At 39.4% G+C, this 25,087-nt stretch overlaps 2 protein-coding genes across 16 annotated transcripts in view; one reads left to right on the forward strand and one right to left on the reverse strand.

Annotated features, from left to right (window-relative positions):
- Positions 1-25,087, reverse strand: part of CASK (calcium/calmodulin dependent serine protein kinase) — a 211,115-nt gene that overhangs the window by 77,125 nt on the left and 108,903 nt on the right. For 14 of the 15 annotated variants that reach the window (XM_068155113.1, XM_068155104.1, XM_068155114.1 and 11 more), the window contains exon 6: positions 10,094-10,196. In XM_068155113.1, the coding sequence (XP_068011214.1) occupies positions 10,094-10,196 (103 nt within the window). Of the gene's footprint in view, positions 1-2,460; positions 2,545-10,093; positions 10,197-25,087 lie in introns of those variants that run through there. The other variant, XM_068155118.1, reaches the window with a different exon arrangement.
- Positions 11,836-15,544, forward strand: GPR34 (G protein-coupled receptor 34). Its single transcript, XM_068155102.1, has 2 exons — positions 11,836-11,907; positions 13,779-15,544. The coding sequence occupies exons 1-2, from the start codon at positions 11,845-11,847 to the stop codon at positions 14,943-14,945; spliced, it is 1,230 nt and encodes a 409-aa protein (XP_068011203.1). The 5' UTR covers positions 11,836-11,844; the 3' UTR covers positions 14,946-15,544.

Consider the following 25,087-nt stretch of genomic DNA (forward strand, 5'->3'; position numbering starts at 1 on the left):
AATGCAGAACAGAATAGTTTCTTGACACTGAGCATTAATCAGCTTTCCTAAACTTTGCACAGCAGGGTCTGGACGGTGGACAAACATTTCTGGTTTCCCTTCCCCCTCCACTTCCTGCCCACAGGGTAACAGAATGGAAAGATACTTTCAAAATTACTTAATATCAACAAACAGCAAACATAACTTGCAACTATACCCTGGGCAAAACTGCAGACAAAACAGAACATGAAAACATTTCCTATGCAGTAGCCATCCACTGCTAATCCTCTGCTCATTATCAATGACCTTTATCATATTAATTTTCTTTTTCCCTGCAGACACTCTTTTTTTCTTACAGGACAAGATTTTTGAGGTTTATTTCCAGCTAACTATTTGACGTACAGCCACTTGATCTTCGAGGTTCCTATTTTGGTTTATCTGGTGACCTCACATCAGATAGTGAGGCTGAATGCTTACTCAAGTGCTCTTATAAACAAACTGATAGAAGTTATGGTTAAAACTACTTAGATCACAGATGGAAGAGCTGGATCTTTGCTGCCCTGGTTCAAAACCAGTACGCCATAAATGTTCACTTTAATGAACTGCAAGATTCATTCAATAATAAGTAATCACAGTATCATAGTATCAGCCAGGGTTGGAAGGGACCACAAGGATCATCTAGTTCCAACCCCCCTGCCATGGGCAGGGACACCCCACACTACATCAGGCTGGCCAGAGCCTCATCCAGCCTGCTCTTAAACACCTCCAGGGATGGGGCCTCGACCACCTCCCTGGACAACCCATTCCAGGGCTTCACCACTCTCATGGGGAAGAACCTCCTCCTCACATCCAGCCTGAATCTCCCCACCTCCAGCTTCACTCCATTCCCCCTAGTCCTATCACTACCTGAGATCCTGAGAAGTCCTTCCCCAGCCTTCCTGTAGGCCCCCTTCAGATACTGGAAGGCCACAATTAGGTCACCTCGGAGCCTTCTCTTCTGCAGACTGAACAGCCCCAACTCCTTCAGTCTGTCCTCACAGGAGAGGTGCTCCAGCCCTCTGATCATCCTCTATACACTTGCTTAAGACCCCAATACTGAGCCCTAATACTGACTTTTAAATTTAAAATGAGAACTCCATAAATACAAATGAAATGAGAAAGGCTAGGCTGACTTAATAAATTCCTGCCACTTACTACTGCTAAATTATAATTAGTGAAGTAAATAATTATCTGGGTTTGTAACCTTTTTAGTGCTGATTACAAGATCCTGATGCTTGAGACAGGAGAGTGGTGGTGGAAATCACTTCATCTCCATGAAAAACCAAACCCAGAGTAAATAGAAATGCAGTTGGTTGAGATTGAACTATCCAGCTAAACAGGTTTACAAAGAAAGAAGCTCATATATGTACATGTATGGATTAGAAACTTCAAAAGGCTGAAGTAATTTCTGGGGCAGTTGTTTTCCTCATGGTAGTTAACCACTTCACTGGGTTCCAGCAAAGGAACAAATTATGACTTTGAGGTTGTTTTAAAAACTGACCTGAGCAAGGACTTCTGAGCTGCATTTAGCTCAGCAAAATGAATGGACTGCATATAGGAACTTAAGCAGCCAGGGGTTTTTCCTGCATTGCAACTGTTAGGCGAGTATCAGCCAGAAACAGAACAAAATCCATAGACAGCAAAGTTCACTAAAATCATGGATATTCACTGCTCTTTAGACCAAGTACCACTTCTGCTGAAAATTATCTAGTAGAAAGTTACCCTTCTAAACACGACCAGTATAAAATTTAGGAACAGTTCTTAACAATGCAAATGTTTTAAATTTTTGGAAGCTTTTGCATTTTCTTTGGTGTTTTGGAAGAACCTCTGCGTTGGTTTGGAGGCAGTGTGAGAAACAACAGTAAGCAAATGCTTTCTTCTCTCTTTAATATGTAAATTCTGCCTTTCACAGGTCTTTGATTCTTCAGGATATAAGAACACTTATGGATACATTCTAATGACTGCCCATGAAAAGAATAACCTTTCATTTAAGTAAATATAGCATGCATGCTTACATACATGATTTTTAGTTTTATTTGTATGTGAGAGAAATAAGATTAAAGAGGAATCAATTTTCTGTCTCTGTGCTTCTAGGGTCTTATCTAGAGTAGCATTAACTAAAAATCATCACTATATGAAGACTCAGAAGTGGTATGAATTCAATCAGATACTTGCTTACATCCAATTCATTGTAAATAATTTCCTACATATAAGTGGTTGGTGACTTAGGAAGCACTCAATGCCTGAATAGGTGCAGACACTAAACATCTTATTTCTAGAGGTAAGCTTTCTTATCAGCCAGTCTTGAGGCACATTGCTGTTCTGGAAATACATAATTGCTACTGTTGCTAATTTTTCATGTGGATAAACAGAGAGCTTCAAGTCTTCAGGTGCTGTCAATCTGGTACTATTTACAAGCACTAAAGATAAATTTTGACTTACCTTTGATAATTTAGTTTCTATGACTCTTTCCATATTATTCCAGACAAAAGGGCTATGCTTTCCACAAGAAGAAGAGTATATACAGAGACCCAATCAGATTTTGTCATCCCTAAGGCAGGGGATTGATGACCAAGATATCAGAAGGAGAGTCTTTCAACAGCAGTAGTATCTGAACGATGTATAAGGAAACAACTGGAACAAATAATTTGTAGGAAAAAAAATGTGAGGTACTAATATACATCACCATCTGACCTCTCACAATAGTGTAATAAGAAATATGCTCATAAATCAAGGAGTTTCTAAAAGAGTGGGATGTCCAGAATAATGTGGAAGGAATCAAAGAATCACACACAACAGATCAGATAGGTCAATACTTTACTACATTTAATTCCTTTCCACATTACTCCAGACAATAGAGGTGTTTAAGCAGGTGTACAGAGAAGATGAACAGGTTGAAATAAAAACTTGTTTCAAAAAAAAGTAAAAATGGGGAATTCAGTTTCAACACAGAAGGCTGTCTGAAGAAAATGTGTTTTGAAAGATGCATCAGCAGACAACTGGACAACTGGATATTAGTGCCCAGAAAAAGAACAAAGAAAGATCACATGCTACCCAGACAAATTAGAGTGATTGATTCAGTGGCCTTTTCAGCCGTAAAACTATGATGGAGAAAGAAAAGCTAAGCTGACTTTTAAACACATTAGCCTTCTGTGAGCACTCTCAAATAGACCCAGATGCGAAGTGGAATTCTGAGAGACAGTTAAGCACTGCTTTATCTTTTACAAAAAACAAAGTCTGTTAGGTGCAAAGCTTTGAAGAGGCTCACATTTTCTGTTTTTAAATTTTCAGGGGGAAAAAAAAGTGGAATAGTGTTCTTGCTTTGCAGAGGAAAGAAACACTACCATTTAAGTGAAAGAAGAATAGCAGTGTAGGACCTCAGTGTACATAAGTTTACCTCTCCTTGGAAAAGAAAATCAAGATTATTGTTCGGGCAACTGATGACAAAAGAGGAAAAAAAAAATGTCTGTGCAATGTGAAAAAAAAACATTTCAAAAGGATGATTTTTAACTGGGGTTTTTAGAACCACCAAGAAGATCCAGTTTGATGAAAAACTGCAACAGGTTGTCCCAGGAAGTGGCAGATGCCCCATCCCTGGAAGGGTGAAAGTCAGGCTGGATGATGCTTTGAGCAACCTGATCAAGTTGAAGATGTCCCTGCTCATTGCACGGGGTTTGGACTAGATGACCTTTAAAAGTCCTTTCCAACCCAAACCATTCTACGATTGTATGATCATTTTTACATTGATGGGAACAAAATAAAAATAAGGAACTGAAAATATCTTTCCCCTCCCCAGTTCCATAGCCTTATTTGCAGGGAATGTTCTAGTAATGTCTTTCTTCACTATTTCTGTAGTAAGTCTAAAAGGCTACCTGACAAAGAACCAAGAACACTTGATGTGTTGCACTTCTGTTAAGAATGCTTAACAGATTAAGCTGAACTTCTGTTAAGAATATCTAAGGTATTTTCCAGTAAGATGATGATGGTTGTATTAGGATACCTGAAGGTACTACAGGAATCTGAAGCAACTTAGAGCAGCTAACTAAATACATTAAAATCAATACTGAACTGGATTAACATCATGGTACCTATGACATTTTGTTGCTAAAGGTAAAATGTGAAAAGCAGTTAACTGTCCATATGTAAGACTTGACAGCTAGTATAGAACCTCATACCAGCAGGGTTCAAATTCAAGCAGATTTCTACCCTAAATTGTTAGAATAGAATAGAATAGAATAGAATAGAATAGAATGGGAATAGAATAGAATAGGAATAGAATAGAATAGGAATAGAATAGGAATAGAATAGAATAGACCAGGTTGGAAAAGACCTTTGAGATCATCGAGTCCAACCTATCACCCAACACCATCTAATCAAATAAACCATGGCAACAAGTGCCTCATCGAGTCTCAAACATCTCCAGTGATGGTGACTCCACCACCTCCCTGGGCAGCACATTTCAATGGCCAATCTCTCCTTCTGTGAAGAACTTCTCCCTAACATCCAGCCTAAACCTCCCCTGGCACAGCTTGAGACTGTGTCTTCTTGTTCTGGTGCTGGTTGCCTGGAAGAAGAGACCAACCCTCACCTGGCTACAACCTCTCTTCAGGTAGCTGTAGAGAGCAATAAGGTCTCCCCTGAGCCTCCTCTTCTCCAGGCTAAACAACCCCAGCTCCCTCAGTCTCTCCTCACAGGGCTTGTGCTCCAAACCCCTCACCAGCTTTGTTGCCTGTCTCTGGCCTATAGTTACTTTACACTACTTGAAGCCAGGAAAAAATTGGGAGATTAGGTGGAGGAAATAGCACTTGTGGACTCAGTGGCTTTTCTTCCTTCAGATTTTTATATCATATACTACATAGAAATCCCAAGATTTAGCATCCAAGATACTTCAAATGTAACATCATATTTATCAGATGTAAGCAAATATTGTGACAATTCATACCACACTCTGACAGAAAAACCAACCAAGGAAGAAGACAGAGATTATAACCTAAGATTACTCTATCAAACCACTGACTGCACAGAGGTTCCACTACTTCAGCTGCATCATAACAACGCAAACATGAACTGTTTCTTGCCTGTATCCTGTTCCATAAAACAGTTCACTAATAAATTATGACCTGTAACTACTATGTACACTGCCAGAATTCCATCTTAAAGTATCTACTTCAAATGCTTCAAATGAATGCACCTAGCAAAATTTTCCACTTCAGATCATACAAACTGCAATGGGAGACCTTCAGAGATGGGTAGCTCATGAAAACAACTTCCTGTAACTCAGAAGATGACACATGCTGCTTATTATTTGTCTTGCAGCTCATGGGTAAACATAAAATATTTCCTTACATTTCCTCTTCTATCTTAAGAAAAATGAGTTATGGCTATGTCTGTTTCTTTTTTGTACTTAAAAATAATTAAGCACACTTAAAAATAAACTTGACTGGGTTGTTAGGTGTTGTTTCCCTAACATCTATTTCACACACATTTTCATTAATGTAATCTAGCATGATGCCATAGCTTATTATGATGAGCTTCCTTTTGCTACATAACCCTCTCAAAAGAACACTGCAGTTATAATCTAGCACAAGTCTAAATCTTTGGACTGACATCAAAAGATTGGGATAGGTTTACTTTCAGTACCTGGGACTGGCTTGATGGCCACACCCAGAGAGTGGCTGTCAATGGCTCCATGTCCCAGTGGAGGCCAGTGACAAGCGGAGTCCCGCAGGGATCAGTCCAGGGACCTGTCTTGTTCAACATCTTTGTCAGTGACATGGACAGTGGCATTGAGTGCACCCTCAGCAGGTTTGCTGATGACACCAAGCTGTGTGGTGCAGCAGACACACTGGAGGGAAGGGAGGCCATCCAGAGGGACCTTGACAGGCTGGAGAGGTGGGCACAAGCCAACCTCATGAAGTTCAATAAGAGCAAGTGCAGGGTCCTGCATCTGGGTCGAGGAAATCCCAGGCACAAATACAGGCTGGGCAGTGACTGGCTGGAAAGCAGCCCTGAGGAGAGAGACTTGGGGGTGCTGGTGGACAAGAAGCTCAACATGAGCTCTCAGTGTGCACTTGCAGCCTGCAAAGCCAATCAGATCCTGGGCTGCATCAGGAGAAGTGTGGCTAGCAGGTCGAGGGAGGTGATCCTCCCCCTCTACTCAGCCCTGGTGAGACCCCACCTGGAGTACTGTGTCCAGTTCTGGAGCCCCTGTTAGAAGAGGGATGTGGAGGTGCTGGAAGGTGTCCAGAGAAGGGCCACAAGGATGGTCAGAGGGCTGGAGCACCTCTCCTATGAGGACAGACTGAAGGAGTTGGGGCTGTTCAGTCTGCAGAAGAGAAGGCTCCGAGGTGACCTCATTGTGGCCTTCCAGTATCTGAAGGGGGCCTACAGGAAGGCTGGGGAGGGACTGCTCAGGATCTCAGGTAGTGATAGGACTAGGGGGAATGGAATGAAGCTGGAGGTGGGGAGATTCAGGCTGGATGTGAGGAGGAGGTTCTTCACCATGAGTGGTGAAGCCCTGGAATGGGTTGTCCAGGGAGGTGGTTGGGGCCCCGTTCCTGGAGGTGTTTAAGAGCAGGCTGGATGAGGCTCTGGCCAGCCTGATCTAGTGTAGGGTGTCCCTGCCCACGGCAGGGGGGTTGGAACTAGATGATCCTTGTGGTCCCTTCCAACCCTGAATGAAACTATGATACGATGACTTAATTTATTACAAAAATCCATTTCCCCCCAAACCCAATTTATGCCCACTGGAAAAATACGTATTTTGTAAAGTTAAAACTTTCCATACTCCCAAAGAAAGCAAAAGCTGTACTCTAGAAAGGCAGGTTTTGAAATTTTTGAGGCAGAAAAATTCCCCTCTATTTGTGTTCTTCTAGGGCTACTGACAATCTGAGCTTGCCAGGCACAGGTGTATCAATGAAAAAGGCAAGAAGGGTGGCAGCACAAGCACAAATGCAAGAAAAAAAAATTAGGAGTCCTATTTCAGGGGAAAAAATACTACCACAAAAGAGATCATCACAGATACTGAATTATGATATTGCTTAATGGCTGGGCTTTACTTTTTAAATGCAAGATTAAGGGAAGAGTCCTGTCAGCTGAGCTGCACTACTGTTACATGGCTTTTGATGTTGATATGCTTTTTCTAAAGGAAAGCTGTCCTTTTCTGATTTAAAAGATAAACTACTCCAAGTAACACAGAATCACAGTATCACCAAGGTTGGAAGAGACCTCAAAGATCATTGAGTCCAACCTGTCACCACAGACTTCATGACTAAACCATGGCACCAATAATAAAGAAAGATGAAAGATTTATGTTGTGGAACACCAGAGCCAGCTACACAGGCATTTACACTAGTAGTGAGTATATTCTGCTGGGAAATTGCAGTAATACCTATTACCTATATGTAAAAGGATTAGTAAGTATTACACTTCCTGTGACTACACAGTGTGCTTTCAGTATTGTGAACATTTGCAAGTGTTCTGAAATGGGTTAGAAGCACAGAGGGTTTAGGTCAGTAAAAGATGTCATTATACCTTTACTTAATAGAGAATTCTATTTTTTTTTAATGTGTTAGCCACCCAATACATGCCATGCTGAAAGGAAAAGAATTGACTATGTTAAGCTGAATCAATGTTTTCAACTAAAAATTAGAAAGAGAAGTTAAAGTGAACAGGGTGGTTATTATTCTGCTGGAACTTCTCCATAAAGAGTCTCTATTTTACTTAGGAGAGCATTGAGAAATTAAGTAGTCCCTGCAATTTACCATTATTATTTCTACAATCCAAAACTTATCCATGGGGCATATGGATAACTTCCTCAAAAAATACCTAGTGACCTGATTTTTTTATAAGAAATGTATAGCCCAGATCAAACAGAAAGTATTGTCAATTTTCATGTGACATCTATGAGGTGATACTGTAAAACTGAAGAAATAAATTCTTGCATGTGCATGTAGGGGACTATCTCTAGATATGACTAGAAGGAAGGAAAAGAATTGCCAGGTAACAGATACAGTATGTATCTGTACAGACTGGATGTTAGAAAGAAGGTCTTCACCATGAGGGTGGTGAGAAACTGGAACAGGTTGCGCAGGGAGGTTGTAGAAGCCCCATCCCTGGAGGTTAAGGCCAGGCTGGATGTGGCTCTGAGCAACCTGATCTAGTGTGAAGGGTCCCTGCCTATAGCAGGGGGCTTGGAACTAGATGATCCTTGAGGTCCCTTCCAACCCTAATAATTCCATGATTCTATGTGGTATAATGACTGGAATGGGAGACGAGAAGAAAGAGAGAGCTCTATTAAGGTTAAAAAAGCCTAAAATAAGTATTAGAACTGAGACCTTCCATGGTACATAAATAATGTGGAATTACCATGGGTATCCCAGAAAGTGAGAGGAATTTGCAGCTGAAAGTAACCAGAGCTAATGAGAGGGCTATGAATTTGAAATGACAGTTGACAGAAAAAAAAATAATAAAATGAAGGCAAACTGATATGGCAAAAGTTTAGAAGAATTTAGAATAAACCTTTATTTAGAATAAACCAAACCAGGTTGGAAGAGACCTTCAAGATCATCGCGTCCAACCCATCAACCAATCCAACCCACCTAAACAACTAACCCATGGCAAGTTGACACAGATCAGGCAAAAGATACAGATAAATATTATACTGATGAAGTTTAAGAAAGAAGATTCTGTAAGTACTGCAAACAGAAGCAGAAAGGAATGGACAAGACCAGACTATCAGTTTTAACTGCCTGGAAGTTGAACACATGAATGACAAGTGGGATCACTGAACAGCAAATGGTAACAGGAATGGAAGGACATGTCAATTTTGGGTAAAAATGTGGCTTGTTTTTTTCCCCCCCAAGTTGAACTTGAAAGTTTCTTGCAAGATAGTTAGCAGTCTGAAAGAAAATACACTGTGTCTGACTACCTCCAGAAGAGTAGCTGAAACAGAAGAAATGGATAAAGCTGCTCAGCAACAATATAAAGAAAAATGCATCATAAACAAAGGTGTATGAACTATCACTTAACAAAAAAAAAAAGCAGTAGCTGAGGTACAGAAAATTTGAGGAATCCTGGCAAAGTAAAGGAGTGACTTTTTTCAGTAAGAAAACAACAGTAGCATAACCAAACGGGTATTTTCTTTGGAAAGGATGCATCTAGGTAGCAATGCACTAGGGTATTTCCAGGGTATCAGGAAGGGAAGAGAAGCTGTTGGTATTTTTATATTGGATTTGCCTTTTATTTTCAAGAGCACATCAAAGCCAGATCGGTGCATATCTTTAAGTAAATAGGTTAGGAAATCAGAGCTTTTGAAGAAACATGGTATTGGGAGGAAGTTAGTCATTGTGAAGAGGAAAAATTAAAGCTGGCAAAATCTTTTTGTTGTGGTCTCCTACTCTGGTAATGAAAGCACCAGAAAATTGATTGGGTCTTCATCTGTGCAGGCTGATTAAAGCATAACCCTATTGTCTGGAACAACATGGAAGGCAGCTAGAGGAAATAAAATCCACAGGAAACAAAACACAGTCAAAAAATATACATACGTATCAAGATATTGATGTCTTACTCAATAATTACAATGACATATTAAAACACAGAAAAGAGTCATGTGAAAAGCAGTAAGATTTTGCTATCAAACAGCATAGCATTCTGTCAAATTTGTCTAAGAAGCACAGGAGAGTACTGATGATGCTGTACTAAGTCCCTACTCAAATGCTTTGACATACATTTCAATCCTGATAGCACTCTTGTTTTGATTTGTCAAGCACAGAAGAATGATGCCAAAGATTGTATTAAAGTAGAAAATTCTTTCATATTTTTCAGTTGTATTTTGATCACACCAGCATAAGCTCCTGTTGAGTATAATTTAGAGGGATTTAATAGTCTCTATGCATACACACAATGCTACATTTTACTAGCAATTTAGCTTAACTGTGCACATTTAAAATGTTAAAAAGTCTTTAGTGAAAGATTATTTCTGAGCTCATTTTGCAGGCCAGGCTGTGTCAGAAAAACAGAACTCTGCAGTAAGAACATGGATAATATTATGTAACTTTGAAGGAAAATTTCTTACCTCCAGCAACTAGCCCAGACTCTCCTAACTGAATTGCTACCCCAAAACCACCAAGCTTTACTGGGGCTGAATTCTCTTTTGAGGCAAGCAGTACACAGTGTGGCTGAAAAGACAAAAACCCCCCAAAATTATTACATCATTTGAGAAATACAATTTGCATTTTAGAACTTGTTGTCATAGATTTCCAACGAGAAGCTAAAATGTTTGGGTATTTTGGAAAGGATTCCTGTATTTCAGGTATGTTTTTTTTCCTGCCATGGACTCCCCTTTCTTCATTGACTTCACTGTCAATTGTCCCAAGCATAGAAAAATCCTTTCAGGGCTTACAGGAACACAATGTGAAATCATAATAAAATGGAGACAAAAAAATAATGCCTATCATTTCTTACCTGGTATTATTTTCAATTAATTTCTTATTTTTTCTTTCACCTTTAATCTTTCACCCTGAAGTCTTACACTGCTTCAATTTTCCAGCAGAAATATCCTGCATATGATACACTCTTTGTGATCTTATCTTTCACATAGAGAACAAAACCCATTACTTTGAGCCTTAATCACAGAATTCACTGATACCCCTCCAACTGCAGGAAAGAGACGGATGCTTCTAATAAATCTTCCAGTGAGGAGGAAAATTGGTTAAGTTTCTAAACTGGATTCCAGGGACAGTCATCCATACCTTTCATTTTCCACAGTCTTTCTACTAATGAGAGTTAGGCCTAACATACTAAAATGGAATAATATTACACAACAATTTGGATGGATACTGACTGGTGCAGAAAGATGCAGCACAAAGACAAAATCTGTAACAACACAATTTGTTTTTTAATACAGGTAGCCAAAACACTGCATTTAATATGGAATGACTTCCTGCACTTACCCAAAGCCTCCCTTTGCAGTCAACCAATACTATTTAAAAGGAGGAATGTCAAATTTGTACACTGCTTCTTGAGAACAGAGGATCACTTATATTACATAACTAGGAACTCAAAATAGCATAAAGGAGCTACGGCAAGCTGTCTGACTACCTGTGAAACCTTCACCTGTAACCATCCACGTTTTCTTTTGGAAAGTTTCAATTACATGAGAATGCATTTTTAGATTTGCAATTTATAAAGGCAATTTTCAACCTCCTACAACCTATTAAAACCAGTATTACCAAGTGGTATTATCTTTGCATATTGTATTTCACTTCTGCCTTACTGAAATTGTTAAGCTGCACACTGCAGGCACTTTCACATTCTCTTATCACTGTCACCTTGAGTGAAAAAGATCCTAGCACCAAATTCCTAGCACCATGTAAGAAGGAAGGTAGATGGGAGAACCAAAACAGCATAAGCATAATGCACACTGTGGTGTTGATTTATCTTTATCCTACAACTGAAAAACTGATTCTATTTTCACTACAGTACTAGAAAAGAAGACAGGCTGTACCAAAAATTCACTGTCATCCAAAAAGGAAGCTGCTTGACACTGCTCACCACAAAGTTTCTTAAGACAAAAACATTTTCAAATCATCAATTCAGAGTGAAACACAGAGAAAGCTGTATTATAGAATCTCTCCCACCAAGGTCCAAATCAAGAGCAAAATGGACGATTTTAATAAACTGAGTTTGGCTAGTTAAAAATATCTTTTAAAGGAACAGTTGCAACACTAGTTGAACTTCCCCTTGTCACTAATTGCACTGTGTCAGCTGATTCCTATCTCTTTCACAGAGAAGCTGATGCTTTAGCTTTCTAATAAGAGGACTTGCATGTTACTCCTCCCCATCTTCACTAGTGGTTTTGAAAATCAGCAGAAGTTCTTAGTATATGTGGTAAGTGGCTCCTTTTATACTTAAACTAGGTTGCAACAAACTGCTATTAAAATTTCTCTTAGCTGCAAAGGTAAGGACCTTCAAACCTTTTCTTAAGTACATGTAAGGTTTAAGCCTGCCTTGCTTGCTCGGAGCTGACAAAACCTGTAATAGCTAGAAGAAACGTTTCTAATGTATCTGCAGTGTAATTGATTTTTCTCCTCTCTCTGACCTAAAGCTTCTCATCACTTGTCCAAGTTATGATGCCAAGCATCTTTATAGAAAAGCAACATAAATAAGAAATTATAGCAGTAAGTTTCAAGAGGTATGTGAAAGCATCATGTTTTTCACTTCAACTTTTGAAATTCCTTCTCGACCTGACAGTAGGAAATGGCAAATAGGAAAACAGAAATGCTTTTGACAATGCTCACACACTGTACAAATTTAATGCAATTGTAAGGTCAGGCAACATAAGATGTTAAAATATTTTAGACTGTCCTCTCAATAATTCAGATACTGCACCCATATTAGGTCTTAGTAAGAATTTTATCTAAAGTGCTGCTTTTTTCCACTGCTGTAGCTACCACGTATTTAAAATGCAAATTTGCATTTTTTAAGACCTAGCACACAAATGAAAAACTGCTTGAAAGTTCTGCAGCATTTAGTTGTTTTTCTTCTTGTTACTGTCGTTGGACAACTTAAGTACCAAAACTAATCATGAAGTTCTTGTGAGATAGGGGGAAAACAACTTGCCCCTTTAAAAAAAAATGATTTTAATTACCCTCATTTATGGAGTCTCTTATCACTCTGACATAGAAATTGAGGACATAAGTATGGCATTACTAAGCAATCACCATCTTTCTTAACAGCTTACTGTTATTCTGCTCTCCTAACCACACACATTTTTAGTTCACAGAATCATCGGGGTTGGAAGGGATCTCAAAGAACACCAACCCCCCTGCCATGGGCAGGGACATCTTACACTAACTCAGATTATCCTTCTTTGGTCAAGGGCTGACCTTCATCCTCCAGACTATACCTATTTGGTTCAAAAAATAAGCTCAGTGAAATTAAAATCTTAGACATAAACCCAAGAAAGATGTAAGAACAATCTGTTACTGCATTAATGTGGTTTTCAGCTAATAATTAGTTTCTTTGCATAATACAGATTTGTGAACAATCAAGAACATGGGAAAAGAAAACCCTAAATTTACATGAAGACTTAAATTATTTATAACAAGCTACTGCTATAGTACTGACTCACAGTGCTACTTATTTGACCATGCAATCTTTCATTTTGAAAATTGCTTGTCAAACTGAAAACTTGTGAATTGCATGCAAGAGATACTTACTTAAAATTAGTACTGGTGAATTTAGAACAGTTGGGGTATTGTTCTATGTACTTTGTATGAACACTGAGAATACTTCACTCATCTATGCTAGCCCATTTTTGCATCGTAACTAGAAACTTTTCTGTGTTAGAAAGACTAATCCTATCTGATCTTAATCCCATCTGAACTTAAATATTTTTACTTACAGATGAAGCAATGTAAATTTCTAAAGTTTGTAGGAAAACATAATAGTTGCTTTTTAAAACCATGTAAGACAGTAATAAAGATGTAATTACAAAAGCTTATCTGTATGAGGAGTCTCTACCATCTGTTCTTATCTATTTCACATGAAGAAAAACTGATTATTCTAGACTTAGACTGTATTACTAGATCTTGCTGAAAGTCCTACTCAGCTACAGCAATACTTTGGTCTGTTTACTTGTTTTAGTTATTGCCTGTTATGTTTACATCACATAGGACTGTACACAACCAAGAAAACACAGGCATGAAAATGATCCAGTGGAGATTTCATTCTTAAAATTTCTCTTTGCCTTTCTACAGAACAGACTAAAAAAATCCTCACAAATGATGGCTACAACTTCAGCTGATCTACTGATCATTACTCCATACAAGGAAGTCTTCTGCAGTAACCAAACTAACCCAGCCGGAAATGCATCAGAAAGTCAAAACGATGCCAGCTGTCCCTTAGACGAAAACTCACTGTCACTTGCTTTGATAGTTTTTTACTCCATTATTTTTGTCATTGGATTGGTTGGAAATACCATAGCCCTGTTTGCTTTTCTGTGCATTCATCAGAAAAGAAACTCTATCCAAGTTTACTTGCTAAACGTAGCTGTTGCAGACCTTCTGCTGATCTTTTGTCTTCCCTTCCGAATACTCTATCATGTTTCCAAAAACACCTGGAAGTTTGGACGGATTTTATGCAAGAGTGTAGGCACCCTATTTTATATGAACATGTATATCAGCATAGTACTGTTGGGATTAATTAGTTTAGATCGTTACATAAAGATAAATAAGTCTGTGAAGCGTCCTAAACTGTTAACTACTACACGAAGCAAACACATTTGCTGCACGGTGTGGGCAGTTGCACTAACAGGATTTATAGTAGTAGTCGCACCAGCTTTCTTCAAGAGTAAGGACAGCAATTCTACCATGTGCTTCCATTACCGAAATAAACAGAACGCAAAAACAGAAGCAATTATAAACTATATTATTGTACTGATTTTTTGGATTGTTTTTTTCCTTTTGATTCTCTCCTATGTTAAAATTGCCAAGAACCTTCTGAAAATTTCGAGGAAAAGAGCAAATTTTCCCAACGCAGTGAAATACAGCCAGACAGCAAGGAATTCCTTCATTGTGCTCATTATTTTCACCATCTGTTTTGTCCCTTACCACGTGTTCCGGTTTGTATACATTACATCCCAGCTACAGGATCCATCATGCTACTGGAAGGAAATCATTCACAAATGCAACGAGGTGATGCTCATATTTTCATCTTTTAACAGCTGCTTAGACCCAGTTATGTATTTCCTAATGTCCAGTAGTGTCCGTAAGACTGTATTGCAACTTATTTGCAGAAGAATTCATGGAGATTCAGGCATAACTCTAGAAAGCACTTCAGAAATAAAACTTGGACAATATACACAAGACCGATTATCTACCACCACTCCTCACTCAAGTTCTTTAAGGAAGAAATACCTGATTTGATTGTCTAAATGAATATACACCAGCTTCCCTCTGGCACCCCTGGACATCAATTGAAGATTACCAAATGCGATACTGTACTGCTACTAATCCTGCCTCTTTCTTCCTGTTAACAAATGAGAAGTCTTACTTCTGTTTGCAAAAATGAGAAGTTACTTTTCAGAAGCATTTCTCTTGTTTATCCAAGAAAACAAATAGGAAGTTCTCGGACATCTTCTGCTGGACTAAACTAGAACACTAACTCTTTAAGATTTCCACCAAGTGGTTTGAACCTGTACAAAGAATCTTGTGTATAGACATTAATATTACCACCAACTTGTGTCTGTAAATAATAGATCTTGCAAAAAAATTAAACTGTGTCTTGTTTGAAAGAGCTATGTAAACCATTGCAGATTTTATGTAATCCTCTGATTTATTAGGTTCCAAAGAATGGGCATTTTAACTACATTTGTGAGAGTATTTTTTGGAAAAAAACCCCAAACAATATTTGAGGATTTAGCCAGGTGTGTGGTGTTAAAATGAGGTGAAGAATACAATTACCATTAATGCAGTTATAATTACAGAGCATACAGTTTGTTTTATTAAACGGGAGTATGAAAATATTCAAGCCTCCTAAGCTCCTTCTTGTATTTCCAATTTCAACGAGTATCAGGGTTGAACACGCACTTCATCTCTGCTATAAACTTCGTTTAATTTTTATGTGATCTTATTTGGAATGGAATGGAATGGAATGGAATGGAATGGAATGGAATGGAATAGAATAGAATAGAATAGAATAGAATAGAATAGAATAGAATAGAATAGAATAGAATAGACCAGACCAGGTTGGAAGAGACCTTCAAGATCATTACGTCCAACCCATCAACCAATCCAACCCACCTAATCAACTAAACCGTGGCACCAAGCACCCCATCAACTCTCCTCCTGAACACCTCCAGTGATGGTGACTCCACCACCTCCCCAGGCAGCCCATTCCAATGGGCAATCACTCTCTCTGTAGAGAACTTCTTCCTAACATCCAACCTAAACCTCCCCTGGCGCAGCCTGAGACTGTGTCCTCTTGTTCTGGTGCTGGCTTTAATTCAGTTCAGACGAAACTGGGCATAAACATGTTAAGCATATGATAATAACTAGCCAGTGTATTTAGTGTTTTGCTTTGTTGGTCTTTTTTGGAGTTTCTTTGTTGTTGTGTTTTTTTTTTTTTAAATTAAAAAAGTGTACAGATTAATGAATTTTAATCTTCAAAAGAGATTCCTATAAACAATTTCATTTTCATAGAAGTATGATGGTAACTGCATTTTTTCTTAAGTATTTCAGCATATGATTAGGATAGTTGACCAATAATTTCTGACTGACTCTTTGTTATTTCTATTTTTTTACCATCTTTTATCTGTTATATGTACACTGAAGTAAGAACTGGCTTGGCTCTATATTTGTACAGTGCAAGGAAGAGCAAGTTCCTCGTACTCTGTAATTCACCTACGCAGTGTATTGGTTCTCCATAATGACATCATCTCTGGGGTGAATCTAGTGGAGTTTATAAATGATCATCCCACAATCCATACACATTATCTCATCATTTTTTCTTTCACAGTATCACCAAGGTTGGAAGAGACCTCGAGGATCATCAAGTCCAACCTGTCACCACAGACCTCATGACGAGACCATGGCACCAAGTGCCACATCTAATCCCCTCGTGAACACCTCCAGGGATGGTGACTCCACCACCTCCCTGGGCAGCACATTTCAATGATGAATGACTCTCTCGGTGAAGAACTTTCTTCTCACCTCGAGCCTAAACTTCCCCTGGTGCAGCTTGAGACTCTGTCCTCTTGTTCTGGTGCTGGTTACCTGGGAGAAGAGACCAACCCCTTCCTGGCTACAACCACCTTTCAGGTAGTTGTAGAGGGCAATGAGGTCACCCCTGAGCCTCCTCTTCTCCAGGCTAAACAATCCCAGCTCCCTCAGCCTCTCCTCATAGGGCTTGTGCTCAAGGCCTCTCCCCAGCCTTGTTGCCCTTCTCTGGACATGTTCAAGTGTCTCGATGTCCTTCTTAAACTGAGGGGCCCAGAACTGGACACAGTCCCCAGCCTATGTTTCTTCTGCTGCGAAGAGTTGACTGATGACCCTGATCAGTGGGCCAAGGTGGGGCACACAGGACAGGATGGAAACAAAAGACATAGTGTGACTTGAACAAAATATCAATTCTAAAATTCTTTTGAAGAAAATGTTCCACGTAAAATTTTTATTTATGAAGTTTGCTATTCATGGCCACCGCACGAGTGCAAAAAATAGACTCAGACCTCTTCAAAAGATCAAGTAATAGAACAGGGCTTCAATGTCAGAAATTACATTGAATTTTAAAGGCAACTAGAAATGTGTTCCATAGGACAACAGTTCCACAAACCACTTTGGTATTCTGGGAATGATTTTGTCAACGATGTAATATTTACTTGCTTATTGCAATAGTATTTTGTAAGCAACTAGATACATAGAAGGACAGCAGGAAAATAGTGATGCAGTACAAGTCCAAGATTCTGGCCCATCATGATGTGTTTGGGTTTTTTTTTTGTTTTACTCATTTTAACAGTGAAATCTGGTCAGTATTTTCTTGCAGAGGAAAGCCCTAAGCATCCATACCGATCAGATTGTGTTCTGCATGACAGCTGCCCTTTACAGGTTGTAAAGGAGGAGCACCAAGGAAACCATGCACAGTATCAGCAGATAAGGTTTCAGGAGGAATAACACTTTCCCAGAACTACATGCTACATATTAAAATGTTTCAAAAGCATTTCAATACAGTACAATCTACTATTGAAACCAGCCTCTGTACACAAGCAGCAAATATGACCCAAATATTTTAAAGAGATTTAGGGAGCTACAATCTAATCTGTTTTGTATTAAACAGATCCACAGCACCTGTAAAGACCAAATTGGGCAGGCTTGGGTGTATAGGGTACTCAAAGTAAAAGAGAACAGGTATGTTTGAGTGAACCCATGTCCCAAAATATCAGTAACAGAGGAGCTCCCTGGAAGAGCTGAAAGGCACTGGGATAAAGGTAATATGGTGTTGTTGGACTTCAGCAACATCACTTACTAAAAGCTCTAAGCCAGCCTAGGATGTTAGATGTTAGCTCTTGGTTTAGAACTGTTAGACAAAGAAAGCTTAAAAACACATAGTGTTTTTCCTTCATGATAGTCCCCAAAACCCCGCAAATAGGTGTGTTTACAAACTTGTTTATCTCTACAATCTGGAATAAATGAAAGTAAGGAGACAACAAAATTTTCAAACAACGTAAAACTATTCAGGGTAGTCAAACTTTAAAAAGTTCAAGATATAAATCCCTGCTTGACAGCAATAAAAGATAAAACAGACTGCTAAAATGAGAAGGGAAAAAAAAGATCTGAGAAATTGTAACTGTGCTGTTTGCTTAATGCTTATCATAGTATCATAGTATCATTCAGGGTTGGAAGGGACCACAAGGATCATCTAGTTCCAACCCCCCTGCCATGGGCAGGGACACCCCACACTAGATCAGGCTGGACAGAGCCTCATCCAGCCTGCTCTTAAACACCTCCAGGGACGGGGCCTCGACCACCTCCCTGGACAACCCATGATACAGATTCTAGAAGGACTACATTAGGGAGATCAACTCTTCAGTTCAGAAATGAAAATCTGAGAGTGAGTACAATGCTGGTAAAACAGGTATGGCACAGAAGAGGGAAACAGGTATGATAGCTGCATGATCTTTGGCAGAGTGTGACGTTAAGGAAGTAGCAGTTAGAACAAAAAATTCCCAAATACCCCTAAAACACCCAGGCAAGTGAAAATACTTACAGACTTCCACACTCATATGAAAGTCAGCCCATAAAAGGATTGGAAACTAGACAACTCTGCCACGCAGGAAACAATAACTTCTGACTAAAAGTAGGTATCATTACTATTTTAAAAAAATTGTAAGCCATTCCCCCCCCCAAAAAAAAAAAAAAAAAAAAAAAATCAGTTTTCCCTAATTTGAGGGTAAAATATCAGGCTCCACAAAACAGTTACCATGGAAGAGCAAACAGTCCTGAAGCATCTTGGGAGGTCTGCTAAAAGTTACAACATTGTGGCATATCAAATGACCATACAGTTAGTCACTTCAATGTTGTCTCTTACTTCATGTCTTAGAAGTCCTTCCTAAGGGCTATCAGGGCAAACTACAGCAAGTAGTTGAGTCTTCAGCTGAATTTCAAGATGAAAATCATTCTATTTATTCTTATTTCTGTAACTAGAGGCTAAGTCAACTTGCACCTCCTCATAACCTGCATCAAGCTCATTTTCTTTCTGTATTCGCATGGACAACACATCCTCAAATTTCAGTTGGTGTACCACAAATGTCACCTTTTTTCACTATGTATAAAGGAGTGAATACTCATCATGAGAATAAATACTGATTACAAAGTGCATATGAATCATACATGCTCGGTAGTAATTTCTATGTCTTTAAGAATGATAGAAACATAGAATGGTTTGGGCTTAAAGAGAGTTTTAAAGGTCATCTAGTTCCAGCCTTGCTACAACGAGCAAGGGACACCTTCTAGTAGATCAGGTTGCTCACAGTCCCATCTAGCCTGACCTTGAATGTTTCTTGAGATGGGGCATCTTCCATGTGGCTTCTGGGCAGCCTGTTCCAGTGTTTCACAACCATCACTGCAAAAAAATGTCTTCCTTATATTTAGTCTAAATCTACTCTTTTTTAGTTTAAGACAATTACCCCTTGTCCTTTTGCAATAGGCCTTGCTAAAAAGAGCGTCCTCATCTTTTTTATGGACCCCCTTTGAGTACTGAAAGGAGCCTCTCAGCCCAAGTCTCTCAGCCTTTCTTCATAGGAGAGGTGCTCCAGACCTCTGACCATTTTTGTGGCCCTCCTCTGGACCTGCTGTAACTGGTCAATGTCTTTCTTGTGCTGAGCCTCCTGAGTTAGACACAGTACTCCAGATGGGGTTCCACCAGCAGGGATTAGAGCAGCAGAATCACCTCTCTTTATCTGCTGGCTACTAGACAAATACATTAATAGGTACATTGTCTTACAGGCATTTCTTAAAATCAATGTAAAATATAGCAAAACTCAGGATTAAAGCCAAAGTGGAAGGTTGCTGGACCTGCCTTTTCTCAGGAACTGGTTGGGCACTGGTCAGCTAGAGGTGAGCAATCTGGGGTTTTATTTATTTAGAATAAACCAAACTAGGTTGGAAGAGACCTTCAAGATCATCGTGTCCAACCCATCAACCAATCCAACCAACCCAAACAGCTAACCCATGGCATCACTTGCTTTTATTATTTTACTTTATCTTTTTCCTTTAAACTTTATTTTCAAACCATGACTTTTCTCACTTTTACTCTACCAATTCTCTGCCCCAGCCCACCGGAGGCAGGTGTAAGCAAGTAGCTGCATGAGGTTTAGTTGTCTACTGGGATTAAACCACAGTGACCCTTTTTGGTGCCCAACAGGCAGCTCAAAAGGTTCAACGTAATGGCAGATTTAACCAGAGCGAGATAGAGGGGGCAGGGGGGAGCATCACAACGAGCAGCCTATTCTGCAGCAGAGCAGCCACAAGAAAAGGAGGGGGAAGAAAGAAATCATAAACAAGGTTTTGCATTTACCCTTTTGATTCTCCTCTTCATCCCACTGAGGGGAGTGAGTCAGTGGCCGTGTGGGGCTTACCTCCCTACCAGGGTTAAACCACAAAGTCAACTTTGTTTTTTTCCCACACTCAAATTAACTGTAAGTATGGTTTTAACCTGTAAGTATGGTTTTAACCTGCAAATTGTTATTTTTCATGACAGCAGACAAGTACAAACTATCCTGACAATAACAACATGGAAAAATCAAATGGAACAATTTCCCTCACAACAGCAGTGAATGAAACCATAAATAGTGCATCTTGTATCACTGATAAACATGTGAGAGTCACATTATTCCTGCAACTGGAAAGTTCACATACAGATGCTTTCGCTTAAGGCTCTCTCTGAAAGCACATATGGAATCAAGGAGAGCAGGCAGTTGTGTTGCACAGGACAAAAAAGTGTACAAACAAAAAGAACCCATTGATAATGTTCCACCAATCTTAAATGTTTTCTATGTGCTCTTCCTTCAACAAAAATTTTCAGCAGGTAGAGATGTTGACATAAGCATGGGGAATAACAAATTGCAAGTCTGAAAAGACAGGATAAGTTTTGTCAAATTATGGGATCATAGAATGGTCTGGGTGGGAAGAGACCTCCAAAGGTCATCTAGTCCAACCCCCTCTGAAGTAAGCAGGGACACCCTCAACTACACCAGGTTGCCCAGAGCCCTGTCAAGCCTCACTTTGAGTATCTCCAGGGATGGAGCCCCACACAGCTCCCTGGGCAACCTTCCCCAGCGTTCTGCTACTCTCATGGTAAAGAACTACTCTTCTCTACTTTGAATCCATTGCCCCTTGTCCTATCACTACAGGCCTTTGCATATAGTCTATTGTAGTGGTGTGAGCCTTAACTGCGAGTTAAGAGCCCAGATGGGGGAAAGGCTGAGAATCTCTCCCCCACTCCCCCCTCCTCCCTCCAAACAGAGAGGGAAGAAAAGGATAAGGTGCAAATCCACTAAACAATAATCTGGAGTTGGCTTGGAAGTAGAGAGATGAAGAATTTTCTTTAAACAACAATAACAGGAAAGGTTCACAAGGGCAAGGAACAAGGATGGATGGGAGTGGGACAAAAAAGAATAATACAAAACCAGTCTTTCTCTGAAGAGGTGTGGAGGCAGCAGGGAGAAGGATCAGGCCTGACCACGTGGCAGAGGAGCGGGAAGCAGCCACAGTAGCTCTCATCCAGGAGAGGCAGGAACCAAAAGGAGAGCCAACAGCTATGATGCCCTGCTTTTTATACCCTAGCTGGGCAGGGAGGGGGGAGTGGAACAGACTCAGCTTCCCAGGGGAAAACTCCCTGCAGGGAGGGTGAAGTACCTGCAAGCCCTCCACCCTGCTTTGGTTTTTTTGTTTTCAGGAAAGGGCGTTAACCCACCACATCTAGAGAGTTGCTACAGAATTGTATAGAAAGGTCTTCTATCCGCAAAAAATTCATTTGCAGCCAGAACTCCACTCCTTGAAACCGAAACAATCTAACTTGCTTTTACTGCCACAGTTTAGGTTTTTACTTTTGCTTTTTTTACTTTTGTGTTTTCACAGTAGCTTAAGAAGAACCTGGAAAAGCCCAAAAAGTGTTAGACACAAACATGTTTAACTTGAAAACCCACAAATTGTAGCATGGTGCTGAAAAACACAGAGAAAGATTCCTATGATGATCAACTCAGTTTTCACATTAAAAGTGTGAACCCAAAATCACGACCAACACAGAGCCATTACTTTTTTTATAAGCAAATGAAGTGAAAGATACCTCTGGAAGTATGCAAAGAATGTAATTAGGGGGAAAAAAAAAAAAAAGAAAGGAAAGAAAAGAGAAAAAAAAAAAAGAAAAGTATTTAGCACTAAAGACCTGAGGTATAAAAACATCAGAAGATTATTTTTGCTAGAACTGTCAACCTCAAGCTAAGTTTTCCTGCCTGAAGGGCACTGTCTGGCTTATTTTTTGTCTACGTAGAACAACAACCCAAAGCCTGTAAAACACCAAAGAACTGAAGCTATGACAGCATTATATGCCTATTTCTATATGACTAAGGATGCCACAGAGTTATACTGCATAAAACTCTTAATTCACCAAACAACACAGGTTGGTTTGGGTTTAAAGGGACCTTACAAGATCACCTAGTTCAGATCTGTCTGCCCTGGGCAGAGACACCTTCCACTATATCAGGTTGCTCTGGGCAACCTGGCCATGAATACTTCTGGTGAAGTAGAGCATTCACAACCTCTCTGGGCAACCTGCTCCAGTGTCTCACCATCCTCACAGTAAAGTATTTCCTTACATCTAATCTGAATCTACCCTCCTTCCATTTAAAGCCATTACTCCATGTCCTAATTGAAACCCCTTGTACCACAAGATCTTTCATTCTGGGTTTATTTTGATGAACCACAAGGACAGTTCTAACAGAGATGAAAATCAATCACTACTGAATGGTAAACACAGAGCCAGATCAAACCTGTCAAATATTTTATCTTCACTGATTCAGCACAGTGTTTGACTCAGCTAGAGTAGTTCTAAACATGAGTGTATATTATTTTGCTTTTGTAAGTACTTCTTACAATATTAGATACATAAACTGACTACAGCTATAATACTCATTATATCAAGTCAAAAAAGAGCTGTGCACATGCCAGGTCACCTCTGCATTGAAAGCAGACAAGCAGGAGAAGAGAAACAGTGGTGTTCTGCAACAGCTCTCCTGATATAGGTGTCCCACTGAAAGTGGTTATCAAGTAGCACATCCACTGCAGAAGTTAATGCAGTCAAAAAAACCCCAGCCTCCAATTTGAATGTTTGCAGAAAAAATCCCCAACAAAACTAAGCACCAAATGTCAAAGTTCTAGGTGAAATACTTGGTAAACAATTTTTTGAAATGAAAACATGGATTGCACTGGTGTACTAGCCAGTACCCCCTAATCTTAACTCTAACCCCTAACCTCTAACCCATTTTAGAGATTTATCTTGGATTATTAAATGTCATGAAGTTAATCTCCAGTTAAAGGCTGCTGCACATTTGGTGCATGTTATTCATTTATTCACTATGTTTCAGCTTCAGCACCCTCGAAAGGCATAGTCAAGGCATTGCATTTTTCTGTATCCTATCCTCAGCAGTTGCCTCTCACCCTTCCAGATGCAGAGACTGAGTGCATCTCTTGGGGTCTCCCACAGAACAGCGACAGCCAGGACTGCTACAGCAGACAGAGGTAACTGAGTTGCTGCCTTTTCTTCCACCTTTCAAGGAGCAACTGCTGCCACCACATTATATACCCTCTTGTACAGCAGGAAGAGTCCAGTCTCCACTTGGTTTGGGACAGGAACTAAAAACCAGGAGGCTGACTGGGCAGGTGAAGGGAAGACAGTGGCCAGGCAGCCTGCAAATGAATCACTCTGTCATATATGATTATACTACATCACATGCTAGATACGGCTAGAAATGGCTAACTGAAATACCTTTCACCACTGGGAACTTGTACTGGCTTTGTACTTTTGGGCCACAAAGTAAGTTGTTTGGGTACAATAGTGAAATGCAATGTATGCTGCCTATTGGCATATCAATATGTATAAATCAGAAAGTGATCATGGTTCAAGAGTGCAGAAAATAGAAGTAATTGAGGTAAAGAATGCATGTGAAGGTCATTATGAAGAACTTGGGAATTAATTGAATGCTTGTACCATTTTAATAGCAACTACATTTTTGATAAAACATGTCATTTTTAAGTTAGGTGGATGGAAGCAGTCCACTACAAGAAAATTAAGGTGGTTACTACAGCTTGGAACCAACCATAACTGTATTTATGGCTTTTTTTTTCTTTAAAACCTATCCCATTCCTTTGTTACTCCAAAATGCAGCCTGATAGACTGTAATTCTCTGTAATAACCTATTATCATACCATAATTCAGACAAAAAACGTAGCATGAACTCTTCCTGCAGCAAAAGTTATGGTTGATGAAATATACATACTGCGGGCTACAGCTAACAATAACAACATCAACAACAAACTATTATTGTTATTGTTGTTATTGTTATTTAAATAACAACAACTCCTGCCAGCTGGAATTGGTTCACATAATTTTTTTTTCTCATCATGTTTCCTCTCAGCATATCTTCAGGATATGTATTCTTGTGTATAAACCTGCATGGAGCATCACAGTATCAAGGACTTCTAAGACTACTTAAAGGACTATTAAATATGTAATTAATACAAGAGTTTCTGCTAGAACATAGTTTTAATACAATACATGCCAAAGTGGAAAAAATAAAACCGTGGCATAACTGAATCTAACAGGAACAAGAATTAGAGTACAAGCAAACTAATGACAGCTTTACAAACTAATTATTAATACTCTGCAGAAAGTTTCCCCAACTTAATGTTAATCTTGGGTGAGATCATCTAAGTAGAACCTTAAAAAAAGGGAGGCCAGCATAAATGTCCACTTTAGTAAATGGACCAATACAATTGATAATAGATCACTGAGATTG

Source organism: Melanerpes formicivorus, unplaced genomic scaffold, assembly GCF_026170545.1.
Source record: "Melanerpes formicivorus ecotype bairdi unplaced genomic scaffold, bMelFor1.0.p_v2 SCAF_30, whole genome shotgun sequence".
Classification (NCBI taxonomy): domain Eukaryota; kingdom Metazoa; phylum Chordata; class Aves; order Piciformes; family Picidae; genus Melanerpes; species Melanerpes formicivorus.